A 19,227-nucleotide genomic window follows, 5' to 3' on the forward strand; every position below is an offset into this window, starting at 1 on the left:
GTAGTTTGAATTTATGTCCCCCAATAGATTCAAATGTTTTATTAGAGATGTCACTTGGATTTCCAGCTGCCTGGCTAGAAGTCACTGTGGGTAGACCCTGGGGTCCAGCCCGAAGGTGTTACTGGGGGCAGACCTGAATTCCAGCCTAAGGTGTGCAAAGGGCTTGGGCTCTGCCTGGGCTCTGCGGTGTGTGCTTGCTTGTGGTGCTGCTGGTGGTTTCTTCTTTGCGTGGATCTGCAGGGGCCGCTTCTTCCACCATTACGGAGCCTCCCCCGGATCTGTAAGCCTGAAATAAACCCCTTCCTCCCATAAACTGCGTCTGCTCTGGAGGTCCAGCCCAGCAGCATGGAGCTGACTATGACACAGGGCTCAGTGAGTTGAAGAGCTGTCTCTCATGAGAGCAGTAGGATTAACGCCACTGGGATAAGAGGACAGTGGGTTAGTGAGGGCTGTCCAACTCTGTGAGGCTTAGCAGTCCTTCCACAAACAAGACCATGCATCTGCAAGAACATTTAAATGGAGCAAACGGGCAGGGGACAAATTTAGAAAGCTAGAGTAACAAATCATCAGGGGACATATTTAGCAACTAGATACTATGATATCACTAGGCCATAATACTCTATCTCATGTAATTATAATCATTTCAACAAATAAACCCTTGATTTACTGATGAGAAGATTCTCTTCCTTCTTCAAACAAAAACATCTATGGCCTAAATTATCATTCCTGTTGACACACACAAATATCCTTTCACCTATGTAGCCAAAAGCATATTCTGGATTTGAAATAATCATCAAATCATTGCAGAGACTGAATGAAAACCTTGCATGCCATACAGATACCTATGTCTTGATGGCCTGTGCTGAGTCATACCTAGCTGGTCATGTGGTGTCCCTCTGAAGAGAATTCTGTATGTGGTGAGGAACAAAGCACCTTCTGCTGGCAGGAGCTGGGGACCTCCAAGAAGGCCTCCAGAGGCTTCTTCCCTGCCATCAGGATCCAACAGGACTCGAAGACCTTCACAAACCATTTCTTCTCCCGGCAGTAGAGCCGGTCTCAGAATCTTGGGCTAAGAACAGAGAAATTATTTTAAAAGCAACTCTTGTGGTGAAGGTTACCTTTCATTTATAGTCCCAAACACTATACACCAGACTTCATGAGAGAAAGAAACTGAGAAAAAAAACTTGGGAAGTAGAAATGAAGCTGCAAAGTCAAAGTATGCAAAGACTCCTTGCAGCATTGCCCGTTTGATATAAAAATCACTGGAAATAACTCAAAGCTTAAAACGTCCTTCAAACAATCATTGTGTAACCTTGACAATGAAGTATTGAGAATGTTTAAGGAAAACGTTAAGACTATGAGCAAAATGATAAAGGTGGTGCTCTCAAGGTTTATGTGGACACAAGGGTAGGGAGACAATATGGAGACATTACTTTGTACAACATACTTCTTTTATGCTGGAACTTTACATGAACATTATTGCTCTTCTAAATTGAATAAGCAAACATTGAAATGTATTTGTAAAAACAACTGTCCTTCTTGGCCAAGTAATGAGCATTGTCACACATGAGAAATCTGACTCAGTTTATACATGAGGAGCCACATGATACAGATGCCTCTTAGGAGATTAGGGCAAAGGTAAACGTCTTTCCTAAAGGTCTAATGTTTACTTCTTATTTAGCAACAAAACTACTTAGAACAGCATTGTTCTTTTTTTCAGGTTGTAGTAAGCTTAGAACTAAATGTGAAATTCAAAGTCTAATTATCATTGTGTATTAGGATTCTGAGAACTGTTTTTCCTATCTTCCTGGCCTCTGATCTTCCCTTTAAATGTATTTTTTAAAATAATTTTTTTATATCTATTTTATTTAAATTTTTTTTGTTTATTTATTTATTTGAGAGAGACACAGAGAGAAAGAGAAAGAGAGACAGAGGGCCTCCAGCCACTGCAAACGAACTCCAGACGTGTGAGGCCCCTTGTGCATCTAGCTAACGTGGGTCCTGGGGAATCGAGCCTCAAACCAGGGTCCTTAGGCTTCACAGGCAAGCGTTGAACTGCTAAGCCATCTCTCCAGTCCAAAATGTATTTTTATTTTTGAGGTAGGGTCTCACTCTAGTTCAGGCTGACCTGGAATTCACTATGTAGTCTCAGGCTTGCCTTGAACTCATGGTGATCCTCCTACCTCTGCCTCCCAAGTGCTGGGATTAAAGGCGTGTGCCACCACACCTGGCTCCTAAATGTATTTTTAATAATTAAGCTATGTAGCCAAGAAACTGGTTTCAGTCCAGCAGCAAAATAATCATCTAAGCACTTGTTAAAATCCAACTTTCCAGGCCATGTCTTACTCCAATTCAGGAAGCCAAGGACTACACATTTAAATATATATATATATATATATATATATATATATATATATATATATATATATATATATATATATATATATATATTTATTTATTTATTTATGAGAGAGAGAGAGAGGGAGGGAGAGAGGGAGGGAGAGAGAGAGAATATGAATGGGCACATTGGGGCCTCTAGCCACTGCAAACAAACCCCAGATGCATGTGCCACCTTGTGCATTTGGCTTATTTGGGTCCCAGGGAATTGAACTGGGGTCATTTGGCTTTGCCAGTAAATACCTTAATTGCTAAGCCATCTCTCCAGTCCAGGGACTATACATTTTTTTTTAACAGAATTGCCAGTTGTTTTACACAGCGGGATTCAGAAACCTACTCCTGTGTGTGTGTGTGTGTGTGTGTGTGTGTGTGTGTGCGCGCGCGCGCGTACATTGCTGTTTTTTAGGTGCTGTCTACCTTTTTTGGCCTGAAACTGGATAGTCAGTGAGCCCCAAGGACCTGACAGTCTCCACCTACCTAGCACTGGGTTTACAAACGTATAATATAATACCATGTCAGGCTTTTTAAATGTGGGTGTTGGGGATTGAACTCTGGTCCTCATGCTTGCAAGGCAAGTACTTTTCCAACTGAGCTATCTCCCCAGCTCTAAACCTACTTTTATAGATTCTGCCTTACTTTTATAGGAATTGCCTTAAATATTTTTATTTTAGAGGGGTTACATAGACATAAAGCTTGGAGTTGGGCTTGGGAGTTAGAATTATTCATGATTTACAAAGTTGAGAAAAGGTTAGTACTATTCTTGTTCAGTTCCAGGAAGGGTACCATCCCCACTGCAATATCGTTTTTATTAAGTTCTATATGACAAACTCCTCTGAAAGTCTAACACATCATTAAAACTTGCCTGTAAACAGTTAAGAGAAGGAACTTCCTAGAACACAGTAGTCTATCATTGCTGCTTTTGAGAAGAGCTATTACTCTCTGGAGCATTCTGTGTAATAATTACCTTCTGTATAGGTGGCAGTCGTCTGCTCTCTCGATGAACCGCTTCTAGTGTCTCAATGTGCATAGCTACAATTCCTAGAAGAAGTCAGAATGCTCAAAATGAAAGAGCATAGAACAAGTAGCATTGAAACAAACTCCAGAGATGTCAGAATTGAAAGCTAACCAACATTTGTGAGAACTTTATTCCTCAAAAAGTTAAACATAATAACCATATGAGCCATAAAGTTCTCTTTCTACATATACAACACAAAGAATTGAAACTAGGTACTCAGACAGATACCTGAATGTGAATAACCATAGCACCATTACTCATAACTGCTCCAAGAATCCGCCAGCAGTAGATAAACAAATATGGTATATACATACAACGGAACATTATTCAACCACTATAAACAAATGAAGCTCTGAGATATGGATAAGCCTTGAAAATATTGCTAGGCTAACAAAAGTTGAAGTGATTCCACTTTCTTGAAGTATCTAGAATAGAAAAGTTCATAGAGATAGAAGCAGATTTGATATTCCTAGCTGGGTGTTGTGGTCCACATCTATTTTTTTTTATGGGACAGTAAGAGTAAGAGAGAACTGGCGCACCAGGGCCTCCAGCCACTGCAACCGAACTCCAGACACGTGCGCCCTTGCATCACCGTGCATCTGCTTACGTGAAACCTGGAGAGTCAAACACGAGTCCTTATCCTTTGTAGGCAAGGCTCTTAACCACTAAGCCATCTCTCCAGCCCACACACACCTTTAATTCCAGCACTCTGGAGGCTAAGGCAGGAGGATTACCATGAATTCAAGTTCAGCCTGGGTAGAGTGAGACTCTGCCTCAAACAAAATAAAACAAAACAAAAGGGAATCCCCAGGGGCTGGGGACTGGAGAAATAGGATTTATTACATAATAGTTAGAAAATATCTATTTGAGGTGATAAAAACATTTTGGCAATAAAATGATAGTTGCAAAACACTGTGAACAGAAATTAATGCAACTCTACACTATATATAAATCTTACCTTGGTTTAAAAATATTTTTAAAGTTTTATTTATTTGCAAGCAGAGAGAGAGAAGGAGAATGAATATGACTGAGAATGGGTATACTTGGGCTTAGTCCTGCTTCAAATGAACTCCAGATACATGCACCACTTGTGCATCTGGCTTTATGTGGGTACTTTGGAACTGAACCCATGCCATTAGGCTTTGCAAGCAAGTACTTTTAACCTCTGAGCCATCTCTCCAGACCCTTCAGAAATGTTTGAGGCGTTAGGAAGATTGCTCAGTGGGTAAAGGTGTTTGCTTGCAAAGCCTTGGCCCTGGTTCAATTCCCAAGCTGCCCACATAAGCCAGGTGCAAAGAGTCGTGCAAGCACCTGATGCTGATTTGCACAGAGGCAGGAGATCCTGGCAATCACATGTATGCATGTGCCTGCATGCGCACACACACACACACATACACACACAATAATATACATATATACATACATATCTATATATTCTTTTTTTTAAATTTTTTTATTTATTTATTTGAGAGCGACAGACACAGAGAGAAAGACAGATAGAGGGAGAGAGAGAGAATGGGCGCGCCAGGGCTTCCAGCCTCTGCAAACGAACTCCAGATGCGTGCGCCCCCTTGTGCATCTGGCTAACGTGGGACCTGGGGAACCGAGCCTCGAACCGGGGTCCTTAGGCTTCACAGGCAAGCGCTTAACCGCTAAGCCATCTCTCCAGCCCCATATCTATATATTCTTAAGAGAGTGAGAGAGAGACAGAGAGAGAGGAAATAGAAAATTGGCATGCTAAGGCCTCAGCCAGTGCAACTGAACGCCAGACACTAGTGGGCATGTGCAACCTTGTATGTGTCTTACCTTTATGCATCTGGCTAACATGGGATCTGGAGAGTAGAACATGGGTTCTTAGCCTTAACAGGCAAGCACCTTAACTGCTAAGCCATCTCTCCAGCCCAGTAAAAATATTTTTGAACACGGTGTGGTGATACACATTTATAATCCCAGTACTTGGGAAGTAGAGACAGAAGAGCAGAAGTTCAAGGCTGGCTTTAGTCTATATAGCAAGTTTGAGGCTATGTTGCAATATATGATACCTTGTCTTAGGATATAAAACAACAATTGAGGTAAAAAATAGCATAAAATAACAACAACAAAAAAAGAAAAAACTAGAAGGTGGGGAAGATAATTCAGTGGTTCACATAGTTTTCTTGTAAAATCTGCTGTCCTGGGTTTAATTCCCAAGCCACCCACATAAGCCAGACACAAAAAGTGGCATAAGTGTCTGGTGTTCATTTGCAGTGTCAAGAGGCCCTAGCAAGCCAGCCCCCCTCCATAAATACAGAAATAATAAATAAACTAACAAACAAAATAGAAGTTAAACAAATATGGATAAATTACAGCATTACAGGTCTTATTGTTGGAATTCAATTATCTCCAATATTCTGAGTCTTAAATTTTTGCAAAGTGATTACCTGGTATCATGCAGTGAAGGCTTTTGATGTGATCCTGAGTCACGCCACTCTCTGTACAAACCTTGTCAATAAATCGGGTAATGAACCTCACAATAGAGTTGGCAATGTCATTGTTTTCTGAATCTTCAAACCCACTCTCTGTATCATAACTGTCAGCTACACTCCCTGCAATACTGAGAGCCAAGGAAAGAAATATTATCAGGACTCAAATATAGCAAATGACCACACTATCATAGCCAATCTACAGAGCCAGGAGGGCTCACTCAATTCAATGACTCCTATAATGAGGGGCAGTGGTGAAATATGATAGTCTACTTGCCTACTTTTCAGTATTATCCATCGCAACAGGATTTTTTTCTGTAAAGGGCGACTAATAAGAATTACTCAAAGTAACTCAGGAAGGATAGAAAACAAGGAGATTATGTCATTTATTTCCTACTACTTAAACCTCCTTCTCAAAAAATTGTATACTTGCAAGCTAATTGTTACAGAGGGGCAGAGTCACATGGCTATCTTTGGTGACTGTGGAAGACGTGCCTTGGCAGGCAGAGTAAGAGAATTCCTTGCAGCAATCTGCATGTTCTTCAGTAGGGAAGAACCAAACTAACTCTGCTATGAACCCTTATCCTGCCAGCCCCGCCTCCCATGAAATAAAATCTTAACTTTTGGGCCACTGTGAGGCCATTAGTTTTCTGTAAGTGATAAAATCATGAAAGATGAAGGGGCGAGCAGATGTGGAGGCTCTGAATAAGCCCATGTTGCTTACTTAGCTCCTGCTATACAACTGTTAGTCACAGCAAGGTCTCATTTGTTTCTCTGTTCTAACTTACTTGCTTGTCTTTCTTCTAAAGTCAACTACATTAGCTGAGTGAGTATTTAAGTGAAGCTAAGAACCATCCCAAACCATCAAAGAACTTAGACATCCTAGCCATTCACTATATAGGCTAAAGAGAGCATGGCTATTAATAATTAAGATTTTAAAAGAAAAGGAAAATATGGCTATTTGAGGGTCATAATGAAGAAAATGGAGGGGAAGATTAAGCTGAGGACAAGTCAAAGATGATCTTAAAAATGTAGCAGATATGTCCAGAACTGATGAAATAGTCTTGTGACATGGGCAGTAGAACATAAATAAAAGTAAAAGCATCATTTTAGGAAATGCTTTTAGCAGTAGGGTATATAGAAGGAAGATCGGTAAGAGGCTTGAAGGGATAAGGTCCTTGGCTATGCTGTTCATATAAAATAATCAAAAGATGAACTAGAGACTCCACAGGAAGAAATATATGCAGTGACTGTGTGTGAAATGCCAATTCCATATTGGCTAGCATGGCTGCCAGTGGATGGGCTCTAGGAAGGGACTGGATCCCGATGGCTCTGAACTATCCATTATAGGCTGGAACTGATGAGAGGCAGAAACAATCGAGGACGGGACCGCTGGGGGCTTACTCTGGCTACTTCCTATATCCCTTCTCTCTGATTCCTATATGCAATGAAGTGAAGCTTCTCTACCAGAAATTCTTGCTACCATGATGTTCTGCCCATGCTTACTCTTGGGGCAAAACAACCACTGATGGACTCCTCTGAAACTCTCAAAATAAATTTTTCTTCCCTAAAGTCCTTTCTTTCAGATGTTTTGGCTATCATACTAAAAAGTAACTAATACAAGATAATGAGAAATAGGACGGAGAAACAATCACTTTGACAGGAAGCTGCTTTTTCGGAGAACTTTCTATAAATTGCTTTAGCCAAGTATAACTGAAGAGCTGGATCAGTACTGAGTGAGACTTTTGGAAGATTAGGTCAAGAGAAGAATATGGGGGTGTAGGTTAAAAAGAGCGACATAAACGCACTGAGAAATCCTGCTGGAACTGAGCTGATAACCTCCTCCATGCAGACCAGCTGACAGAAAGCTGGAAGAACCCATTCTGCATGCAGTTCAATGGGTGAGAGAGACATCACCAGTGAAGATACTCAACAGTGGACACTGCAAGCCTTATATCTGGCCAGGTAGGCCAGATGAGCCAAGAGGTGCAATAGTGGCATGCCTGTCATGGTGGAAACCAACTTACCTCTAATTGGACTGGAGGACTGCTCCATAGGAGGGAATATATCCCTGATACTGAAAACCTACAACAGGGGTAGGCATGAGTCCTAGGGGTATATTGTCTGCTGCTGTCTGGTTATATGTATATACTATGCTTATCAAACTGCCCAGTAAGCACTTCTCTTAATGTTCATACCCATATATTAATGCTACTCTCACTTTTGGTAGAGAATCTGTTTAGATGGCAGTGACCTTGTGATGACTCAGAAGGCATCATGGTGCTGGAAAAAAGTGACAGGAATGCTCAGTACTGCAACATCTCTATTGCAGGGCTCCAAGGCTCAGGATCCATTGCGGAAGAGGTGATGGAAACAATGTAAGAGTCAAAGAAAGGGTAGGACTTCTTAAAACATGCTCCCCCTAGACACAAAATGGCCTGGATATCTATGACCTCACAGTGCCTGATACCACCTACATAAGACCATAGGAGGAAAAGATCATGACATCAAAATAAGAGAGAGACTGATTGAGAGGGGGAGGGGATATGATGGAGGGTGGAGTTTCAAAGGGGCAAGTGGAGGGGGGAGGGCATTACCATGGGATATTGTTTACAATCATTGAAGTTGTTAATAAATAATAAAGAAAAAAGAATAGTGGCATAAAGTGAAGGTCTCTCAAACAGAGAAAGGCTGAGCAAGTTTGAGATATGGGAAAATAGTTTAAAAATATGTTCAAGAATATTTGCTAAAAACACTTCTGCTAGGCCACAATTAGCCTGAAGACGAGGAGGAGGAGGGCTTCTCTGATGTCCACATTTCAGTACCTGTTGGTGACAATGCTGTTACTCCCACTTTCCCAGTCTCCCGGTGCTGTTGTTCTCAGGAGCTTGTTTTTACTTGTGTCTAGTGGAACTAGTAGGTTAACCATGAGGTTGGCAAAGTGAATGGCCTGACTGAAGACAGTGCTCTCCTCATGCTGCACCAGCTCCTGCTGAGTGGATTTGCTCAGAGTAGGCCAGAGGCGTAGCTGCTCGGCTGCCAGGTCCATCGCTGTCTTCTCCTGGTATTGGTCATTGGGAGGTTTGTCCTAGAGAACAAGGTAAAAATGAGCCAAGAGAGAATATCTGTCACTCATCTGAGCTTCAGAAACTCGTTTGTCTTAAATGCACTCATGTTTAAATTTAGATCATCTCTTAGGAATCTTCCATATGCTTCACTATATTTATCAACATATGTTATTTTTAAGAAAAATAAAAAGACTACTTAAAATCACGAAAATTCTTTTTTTCCCTTGCTTTTTATTTTTGAGACACAGGGTATCATCTAGAACTTGCTATGTAGCTGGGCATAATGCTGGTCCTTTTGCTTGTACCTTCCAGGTGCTGGGATGACAGTTATGACCACCATGCTGGGCTGAGTTTCTTGAAAATCACAAGAAACATCTGTTAAATGCCAGTATGAGCAGAAGTGAAAAGCCAAACATACCAACTGCCACAAAATAAAACCTAGCCTTTTTTCTCTGTCCCAATATGCCGTCATTGGAACAAGCAAACCCTAGGAACGGATGGACGCATTTCTCCCTGCTGACACCTCACTGCATTTAAGTAACCTGACGGCTTCATCTCTTTAGAGCTAGTAGCTACAACAGTTTATTAACCTAAAGTTTCCATAACTGCACATGTATGAATACTCCAGTAGCATTTGCTAAAATTCTGCTGTTTCTTTCTCTTCTGCTCTTTGAAAAATGAAATGACCAAGGTTACAAAAAAAAGTGTAGCCAGATTTCCTTGTACATATGGTAGCCAAGCATTATCCTACACATGAGCATATAGGTGAGTACTGGATTGTGAAAGGCTCTTTACTAGTAGGCAGAAATGTGAAGAGATAACAGCAACCTACTCCTGCATTGCATTTTATGATGTACAGAGAGCTAGAACACCTACAGTCTTACTTGTATCTAATATAGGGTTCATAGACAGACCATATACATATATATATGTTATTATTATTGACAACTTCTATACTTACAGACAACAAATCGTGGTACTTCCCTCCCCCGCTTTCCCCTTCATAACTCTGCTCTCCATCTTACCCTCTCCCTCTCTCCATTAGTCTCTCTTTTAATTTGATGTTATCATCTTTTTCTTCTATTAGGAGGGTCTTGTATAGGTACTGCTAAGCACGGCGAGGTCTTGGATATTGAGGCCAATTTCTGTCTGGACAGTTGTATGTAAGCAGTCCTACCCTTCCTTTGGCTCTTATATTCTTTCCGCCACCTCTTCCACAGTGGACCCTGAGCCTTGGAGGGTGTGAGATGTTTCAGTGCTGGACACTCCTCCATCCCTTCTTCTCAGCACTATGTTGCCTTTTGGGGTAGGCAGATTTTTTTAAAGAGGGGAATACTCAATATCTATGACACATTTGCTCTATAATGCTTTTGAGCTATAACAATGTTAGCATCAATATTAATGTTAGCATTATAACTGCTTATGAAAACTATCAAAAGTTCCCTGATAGTCTATTTCTGGGGCATGACCCTAGTCCCACAGTCTTTTCATCTGTTACAAGTACACCATAAGTACAGTTGGTGTACTGAAAGAAAAATGAGTTTTAAATGAAGTTAAGCAAACAAATCACAATTGTACAATAATAATTTGTGATACCAGACCTATGTCTTTTCTATTTGTTATTAAAGTTTATATTCTTTTTTTTTAATTTAATTTATTAGTTTTCATTTCAGTGAATACAGGCAGTTTGGCACCATTATTTAGGCTCATCTGTGATCTACTCCCTCCCATTAGACCCTCCTTGTTAATGAAAATGGGTCGTGCATTGTGGAGTTAGCCCCCAGTTATTGGTATGATAAATGTCTCTGCAAATCATGACCCAACATGTAACTCTGACATTCTTTCCGCCCCCTCTTCCGCAAGATTTCCCTGAGCCATGTTGGGTTCATTTTTGGTCTGCTTCAGTGCTGAGGTGTTGGGGGCAAAGTTTATATTCTTATAGTCAATAATATACCCATAACATGTTTAAGGCAAAGAGGCACAGCAATGTTTGATTATGACTACATAGTTTCTGTTAGTACTTAGGATATTTTATCCTACATTATACAAAGCCTATTTAAAATGCAGGAAAATGAAAAGAACATTCAGTGATGAGTCACTGTATTGAATTTATACTCTTGAGGATCTCTCTGTACTGTTTCTTCCCTTAATTAAGCTCAATGGCCTTTAAAAGACTCTAGTCTGGTCTCTAGATGGGCTTTTTTCATTTCATAGAACTCCTGTCTTATCTCCTTAAGTTCTACCTACAATCTAATAAAATTTATCAAACTTCAAAATAAAATAACTCTTAAATGAATCAATACTGTCTGCTTCACGTTCACTTAATAAGGATAGTGATTTCTAACATATTATTTAGAATATCAAATACTCTTAATGAGCCTTACATATATTAAACATTAAAATTTTGCAATCATGATAGCTATTCATTTTACCAACAGGAAGGAAAGATACAGAAAGATAACATGACTAGTCTAAAACCAGACAGCTAATAAATGATATTTTCAAACAAATTTTGTTTCCCTTCTTCTTCTTTCCCCCTTCCGTTCACCCTTGTGTCCTTCTCTCAACATAACCTCCTTTCCACTTTCATACTTCATACTTATAAATGACATTTTAGAATATTTAAAACTACTCTTTTTCAAATTATAAGTAGTTTTCTCAATTTTTATTTTCCTGATATTTAAAAATATGTACCAAATGCTTCAATATACAAAAAGTATATCCAAAAGAAGTCCTAAATTTATTGCTGGCATATGTTTTTGAACAGGACCACTGAATTTTACATCTATTTTTATAGTTAATTAATTTTTTGTTTATTTTTATTTATTTATTTGAAAGTGACAGAGAAAGAGGCAGAGAGAGAGAGAGAGAATGGGCACGCCAGGGCCTCTAGCCACTTCAAACGAACTCCAGACGCATGTGCCCACTTGTGCCTCTGGCTAACGTGGGTCCTGGGGAATCAAGCCTTGAACCGGAGTCCTTAGACTTCGTAGGCAAGCACTTAACTGCTAAGCCATCTCTCCAGCCCACAGTTAGTTAATTTTAATTTTTCTTCTTCAATGCTAGGGATTAAACTCAATGTATCATGCATAACAGGCTAACACTCTACCACTGAACTACATTTGGCATTTCTTCAAAGAGGAAAGTTGCAAAGAGACATATTATGTAGGTATATTTTAGGTTTATTCTTTCCATCCAATTTCCTTTAATGGTTTCCAATTAGTTCTCATGAAAATATAACTAAACATTTCTACTGCTAAAGAGCTGTATTAAGAGGTCATTATGGAAAATACTGAGACAGAATTAATAAAGGAGTTTACTACAGGTCTCCCTAACATCAACCCCAATACAGGGAAGGAAAAGGCTGGAGTTCCCTTTGCCCTGGGAAGATCTGCAAGAGCTTTACTCACTGTCAATCCCAGCCCCACAAAGCACCTTTCTTTGCTTACCTTTGGTTTCAGATGCGGGACATGATTGTCTTCCTTTGCTGAGAGATACAGGGAGCGAACTTGTTCTTGCACTGCACTGTAAAAAGTTGTCTCCCAAAACTGCTGATTTGTCCAAATGGGGTGGTCTTGTACACAGGTGTAAGCAAACTGGCTGACTCCTGGGGCAAGTTTCTGTGAGGACATATCATCTCTATCAGCACTGGGTTGGCAGAGTTAGGACTGTTCAGGCCACAGGTGCCATAGTTAACTGTAGAGGCGCTCAAAGAGTTTCTGTAATGGCTCAGTAATCAGTACTGCACTCATTCTTACCCACAACCTTAGGCTTTCTATGAAATACTTTATAGTCTGTTATATCACCTACCAAAACATGCATTTTAGCAGGAGCTAACAAATAAAAGACAATACTTTATGAATTAGAGAATATATGGAATGCATCTAGCACTACTGTGGACATGATAGGTACTGAGTAGTTATTATAATTAGGATATACAATAAAACCAATCACATGCTAAACATAAAACTGATAATTTAAAATTTCATTTACTTGGGTTTAAGAATCCTTTTTTTCTTTTCAAGGCAGAGTCTCACTCTAGCCCAGTCTAACCTAGAACTCACTGTATAGCTTTAAACTCACAGTAATCTTCCCACCTTAGCCTCAAGTGCTACAACCAATGGCATGTGTCATCACACTTGGCTTGGGTTCCTCTTTTTCTTTTTTAAAATATTTTTTTATATCTTATTTTTATTTATTTGAGAGAAAGAAAGAGAATGGGCACTCCAGGGTTTCCAGTCACTGCAAAGAACTCTAGATACATGTGCCACCTTGTACATTTGGCTTCCAGGGGTCCTGGGGAATTGAACTGAGGTCCTTTGGCTTTGCAGGCAAGCATCTTAACTGCTAAGCTATCTCCCCAGCCCTGAGTTCCTCTTTTTCTTTGAGACTAGGTCTTGCTATGGAACCCAGGCTAGCCTGAGACTTAATCTTCTTAATCTTGTGAGTGCTGGGATTACAGGTGTGCACTATCATGCATTAAAAAAATATTAACTGGATATATATTTATTTAAACATTCTACTAAAAATATGTCAGGGCTGAAAAACTCTTTCAGAGAAGTGGCAGGATAGAAAACTAACACACAAAATCAGTAGGCTTGGTATATGCTAATGACAAAGACACTGAGAACAAAATCAGAGAAGCAGTCCCATTTCAATAGCCACAAAAAAACTAAGTATCACACCATGCATTTAAAAAAAATGTACTAAGTAAGATGTGAAAAAACCCACAGCTAGGGCTTATGCCCAGTACGAGGGCATACTTTGAGTTTACAACTCAGGAGAATGCGTCCTCCCCACTGCTTCACCACTCCCTGCCTCCTCCTTGCCAAGAGTGCTGCCCAGCCGATGTTCTCCCAAGAAGACTACCCTGGACTTTAAGGTCAGTTTCTGCTAACCAAATCTGGGCAGGGAAGGTAACCATAAACCAAATCTTTGGTCTTTCTCGGACTTCCTGCTGTGATTTTGTGTAGCATAAACTCAGAGGCAAGTAAAATTAACTACAGGCAGTTGATAGATAATTCATATATATTTGCACATGTATTTTACTACTAAAAATCTTGCTAGATAAAAATTATATTTGACAATTCAAGAAACAAAAACAAATTTGGGAAGGTTTAAGCAATTGTCTAAGGCCACTGAATAACTGCGTGAATGGCGGGACTATATAACTATGACTGGGCCCAAAGTCTGGTGCCAAGCCCCTTTTCTGTTTACCAAATGACTTTCCCAACAACTGAAAACAAATCATAAAACAAAATAAATGCTATTCAACAGTGCTGTGCTTTCCCTTCCACTTAGGATTTTTTTTCTCTTTTTGAGACAGTGTCTAGTACAGCACAGGCAACCTGCAATTCTCCTCTGCCTCCTGAGTGCTAAGATCATAGGTGTGAACCACCACATCAACTTCTGTTTAGTATTTTGTCTCTTTAAAAAAAATTTATTTTATTTATTTGGGGGAGGGAGAGGGGAGAATGGGCATGCCAGGGCCATCAGCTGCTGTAATCGAGCTCCAGTCACATGTGCTACCTTGTGCATCTGGCTTACGTGGGTCTTGGAAAATTGAACCTAGATCCTTTGGATTTGCAGGCAAGTGCTTTAACTGCTAAGCCATTATCTCCAGCCCAGCATTTTGTCTCTTAAAGGTTAATATTTTGAGTTTAAATCTCTAATGACAATCTATGGAACATTACATTTTCAAATTTGACAGACTTTGCATTGTCAACTTTCAGTTAGTGATTTGAGTCACCTGTCTGAACCTACTTTCACTTCTAAAAGATAAAAATACTTCAAAGAATTTTGTAAAAAAATTTTTTATTTATTTATTTGAGAGCGACAGACACAGAGAGAAAGACAGACAGAGGGAGAGAGAGAGGAGAATGGGCGCGCCAGGGCTTCCAACCTCTGCAAACGAACTCCAGACGCGTGCGCCCCCTTGTGCATCTGGCTAACGTGGGACCTGGGGAACCGAGCCTCGAACCGGGGTCCTTAGGCTTCACAGGCAAGCGCTTAACCGCTAAGCCATCTCTCCAGCCCTACTTCAAAGAATTTTATTTCATCATATATAACATTTATATATAACATTTTTGAGACAGAAGGTTTTGATCCATTTTATTATTTGGAATTGGGTTCATATGTTTTCTGTGATCAGCACAGTATCTGGTGGGTTTTCTCTTGAAGTAACTTAAGAAGCAGGGCTGTCTTCTGCACTGTTGGACACTAATGACTGTTATTAAGGCTAAATACATAATTATGCAGGAAGTGTTAACTTGTTTTTAGGGTCATGTATGATATGCATTAGATACTTGGTAAAAGGCTAGGCTCAGTTCACTTTCCTTCTTGACTGAGAGCATACTGTGCCTACAGGTGGAGCAGGAAACAGGCATACTGTGAAATCTAGCATAGCACAGTTACAAGCAAGGTGACTATGACTTTCTTTTTAATTTATCTAAGAGAGAGAGAGACAGACAGACAGAGAATTTATCTAAGAGAGAGAGAGAGACAAACAGAGAGAGGGTGGGGAGAGAGAGAGAGAAATGGGCATGCCAGGGCCTTTAGCCTCTATAAATGAACTCCAGACTCATGTGCCACCGTGTGCATCTGGCTTATGTGGGTCCTGGGGAATGGAATGTGGGTCCTCAGACTTCCCAGGAAAGCGCCTTAACCATTATGCCATCTCTCCAGCCTGAATGTGACACTTGTCTGCATATATGTGTAGTGCACGCCATGTGTAAGTCCCTTTCGAGACAGGGCTGTAACTGAGGCAGAGCTAACGAACTGCACTTCTTCATGTTAGGTGGCTGAAGTCGGGCTGACCTCAAGGCAGGAAGCGGGAGCAGTGCAGAAGAGCATTCTTGGTCTTCGGTGCTTTGTCTGCTTTCCTAAGACCACCTGTCTTCCTGCGGGAAACAATGTGGTTCTGGGGCAACAGTAGCTACATATGCTGAATCACGTGCTCCTTCTAGATGCTATACAAAGATACTGGGGATGCGCACTAACCTAACACTGTTTCTCCTTCACATTCTACTCCTTCACTCTTAAGAACTAACAATCATGTTAGTAGCAGTACAGAAGTCTATTTTCAAATGTATCTTTAAATTTTACTGTAACATTATATATATGTATGTATGTATGTATGTATGTATGTATGTATATATATATATATATATAATTTTATTTTGCTCCCTGTCGCTTTCCTCCATTCTCTTCCTCCCCCCAAGTAGTCTCCCTTCTGCTTTCATGACATACATACACACACACACATAAACATGCCACATTTGTCTGAGAGTTGAAAAGTATGACATTTAGATAAGTCATAATTTTCCACTGGCTTTCTGGTGAGTATAATCCAGGGCAGTGTCACATATGCACTACATCATGTAACCAATAGCAGCTCTAAAAATTCAGAGTCCATAAATGGTAACAAAGATGAGCTCAAGGATGGTTCAGTGGTTAAGGCTCTTGCTCAAAAAACTGAGCTGCTGGGCGTGGTGGCGCTCGCCTTTAATCCCAGCACTCGGGAGGCAGAGGTAGGAGGATCACTGTGAGTTCAAGGCTACCCTGAGACTCTATAGTGAATTCCAGGTCAGCCGGGGCTAGAGTGAGACCCTATCTCAAAAAAAAAAAAACAAAAAACAAAAAAAAAAAAACCCAAAACTGAGCTGCTCACAAAAATCTTTATCAGCTTCTCACAAAGCAGTTTCAAGTAATTAATATACTGAAAAGTTATTAATTATACAGCTATAATTAAAATTTGAGAGGCCTGGAGAGCTGGCTTTATAGCTAAGGCACTTGCCTGCAAAGCCAAAGGACCTAGGTTCAAGTCCACAAGACCAATGTAAGCCATTTGGCGCATGTGTCTGAAGTTTGTTTGCAGCAGTTGAAGCTGTGTGCCCACTCTCTCTGCCTCTTTCTCTCAAATAAATACAAATCAAATATTAAAAAAACAAAAGCACTTGACAGAGCCCTGCAGGAACCTGGGGTCTGATCAATCCCTGCCATTCTCCTCAATACTGACATTGCACATCGCTTCTCCTGGACATGTGTTAGTTGAAATAATCTCTTGTTTACTCACACACTAAAATAAAAAAAAATGAACCTTTTCCAAATCTTTCCAACAAAAATGGGAGTATGTATGTTTAAGGGCTGAAAAATAGAGTAATAGTGGCCCAAAGAGTTAAAACCCACAGCCCATTTCCTAGGTGTGAATTATAGAAGGGTAATTATAGAATGAACATGTTTAATGACAAGAATCATAGTTACGGAAACTGATATATACAAAAGAAAATTTTAGTTCCCAAATACTTAAAATAGTATATTTTTTAGGACATATGGCTTGTTTGTAGTTTCATGTTCAACTGCGAGGACAGGACATGTGTCCTTCCTGGTAGTATGGAAAGCACCACTGTACTAACAGACAGGTGTGTTTCCAGTCCCAGTAGAGGGCAGTGGAACCTTGTTCTGCCTAGACTACCATAGCCTGAAGTAGATATTGCAAAAACAGTTTTGCAGACTGGTTAGGCCAAAAAGTGGGTGGTAAGATGAATACTACATGTCTTCCTAATTGAGATCCTGTGAGAATGGGTTTGCCCAAGGTCACATAGCAAGATAAGCAGATTAACCTATCAAGTTTTTATTTATTTTATTTATTTATTTTTTTTTTTTAAATTTTTGTTCATTTTTTATTTATTTGAGAGCAACAGACACAGAGAGAAAGACAGATAGAGGGAGAGAGAGAGAATGGGCGCGCCAGGGCTTCCAGCCTCTGCAAACGAACTCCAGACGCGTGCGCCCCCTTGTGCATCTGGCTAACGTGGGACCTGGGGAACCGAGCCTCGAACCGGGGTCCTTAGGCTTCACAGGCAAGCGCTTAACCGCTAAGCCATCTCTCCAGCCCTCAAGTTTTTATTTTTTGAGGTAGGGTCTCACCATGTAACTGAGGCTGTCCTAGAACTCAAAAGCCTCCTTCCTCAGGCTCTGGAGTACTGGGACAAGAGGCTTCTCCCTCCCCACTCCAAGCCTGGCTATACTGTTCCTAAGATACAAAGGTTAACACGCTCTACAAAACAAAACTGTAACAGTTATGGAGACAAAGATGAAATGAAACTTTTAAGGGTTTTGGATTCGGTTAGTAGCAGTAGATTAAGTAAACAGAGAAAGTAAGAGACTGTGGATAAACTATCTTATGTCTAGACATTTCTTTAATGTGAAGCAAAAAATTTTCCGAGATGGTTTTCCAAACTGGCCTATATGCTAGCTTCATACTGTGCTGAGGGTGAGAGGGTGGTGGTAGGAGATACTGCTGTCAAATGGCATCTCTCTTTTTCTTCAACCTTGGCAAAAATATTTGCTGTACATTTATTTCATAATAATTCTTATGATTCTGTCCAAAAGATAGTCTGCCATAGAATTTTTTATGTTTATTTATTTATTTGAGAGTGACAGAGAAGAGGAAGAGGAGGAGGAAAGAAAGAGAGAGAATGGGCACGCCAGGGCTTCTAGCCATTGCAAAGGAACTCCAGATGTGTGCGCCCCCTTGTGCATCTGGCTAACGTGGGTCCTGGGGAATCAAGCCTCGAACTGGGGTCCTTAGGCTTCACAGGCAAGTGCTTAACCGCTAAACCATCTCTCCAGCTCTGCCATACAATTTTATGAGATGTTTAAAAATGTGTTGACTTCCTTCATTACCTAGAAAAAGTAGCCCTGTAGGTACTCAATGAGCAATGCTAATCATTTTCCACAGACCTTTCAAAGGAAGCTCAGTATGAGACAGGATGTGAAGAATAAAGTCCTTGGATCCCAAGCAGCAGGCTTGATTGAAATCCAAATAAATAGGCACAGATCATCTAAGGAGATGGTCATAAGCAGGCAAAGATGGCAGTCAATATGAAGGGACTATGTGCAGCCTGCTTTGCTAGACATGTTTGCTCTCTAGACACACAGCTCTCTTCGGGGGCTCAAAAGAAAACTAGACGTCAGGAAAGAAACCTGGAAGGCCTCATTCCATAAACATACAATGATCTTTAATAATCATGTAAACCGGGCATGGCGGTGCATGCTTTTAATCCCAGCACTCGGGAGGCAGAGATAGGAGGATCCCATGAGTTCGAGGCCACCCTGAAACTACATAGTGAATTTCAGGTCAGCCTGAGCTAGAGTGAGACCCTACCTTGAAAACCAAAATAAACCAAAATAAAGAAATATAAATAATGCAGAACTCAGAGTTGCTATCTAAATTGCTGATTTCCTCAGTATGAATATTTATTAGTTCAATCCCCAAAGCAAT

General features: G+C 40.4%; 1 protein-coding gene across 4 annotated transcripts in view; it reads right to left on the bottom strand.

Moving 5' to 3' along the window:
- Positions 1-19,227, bottom strand: part of Sbf2 (SET binding factor 2) — a 386,553-nt gene that overhangs the window by 65,162 nt on the left and 302,164 nt on the right. For all 4 annotated transcript variants that reach the window (XM_045146272.1, XM_045146275.1, XM_045146274.1 and 1 more), the window contains 5 exons: positions 12,392-12,562; positions 8,700-8,962; positions 5,833-6,005; positions 3,362-3,435; positions 874-1,069 (listed from right to left, as the gene is read on the bottom strand). In XM_045146272.1, coding sequence (XP_045002207.1) covers positions 874-1,069; positions 3,362-3,435; positions 5,833-6,005; positions 8,700-8,962; positions 12,392-12,562 — 877 coding nt within the window. The remainder of the gene's footprint in view (positions 1-873; positions 1,070-3,361; positions 3,436-5,832; positions 6,006-8,699; positions 8,963-12,391; positions 12,563-19,227) is intronic.

This window comes from Jaculus jaculus, chromosome 3 (genome assembly GCF_020740685.1).
Source record: "Jaculus jaculus isolate mJacJac1 chromosome 3, mJacJac1.mat.Y.cur, whole genome shotgun sequence".
Lineage (NCBI taxonomy): Eukaryota > Metazoa > Chordata > Mammalia > Rodentia > Dipodidae > Jaculus > Jaculus jaculus.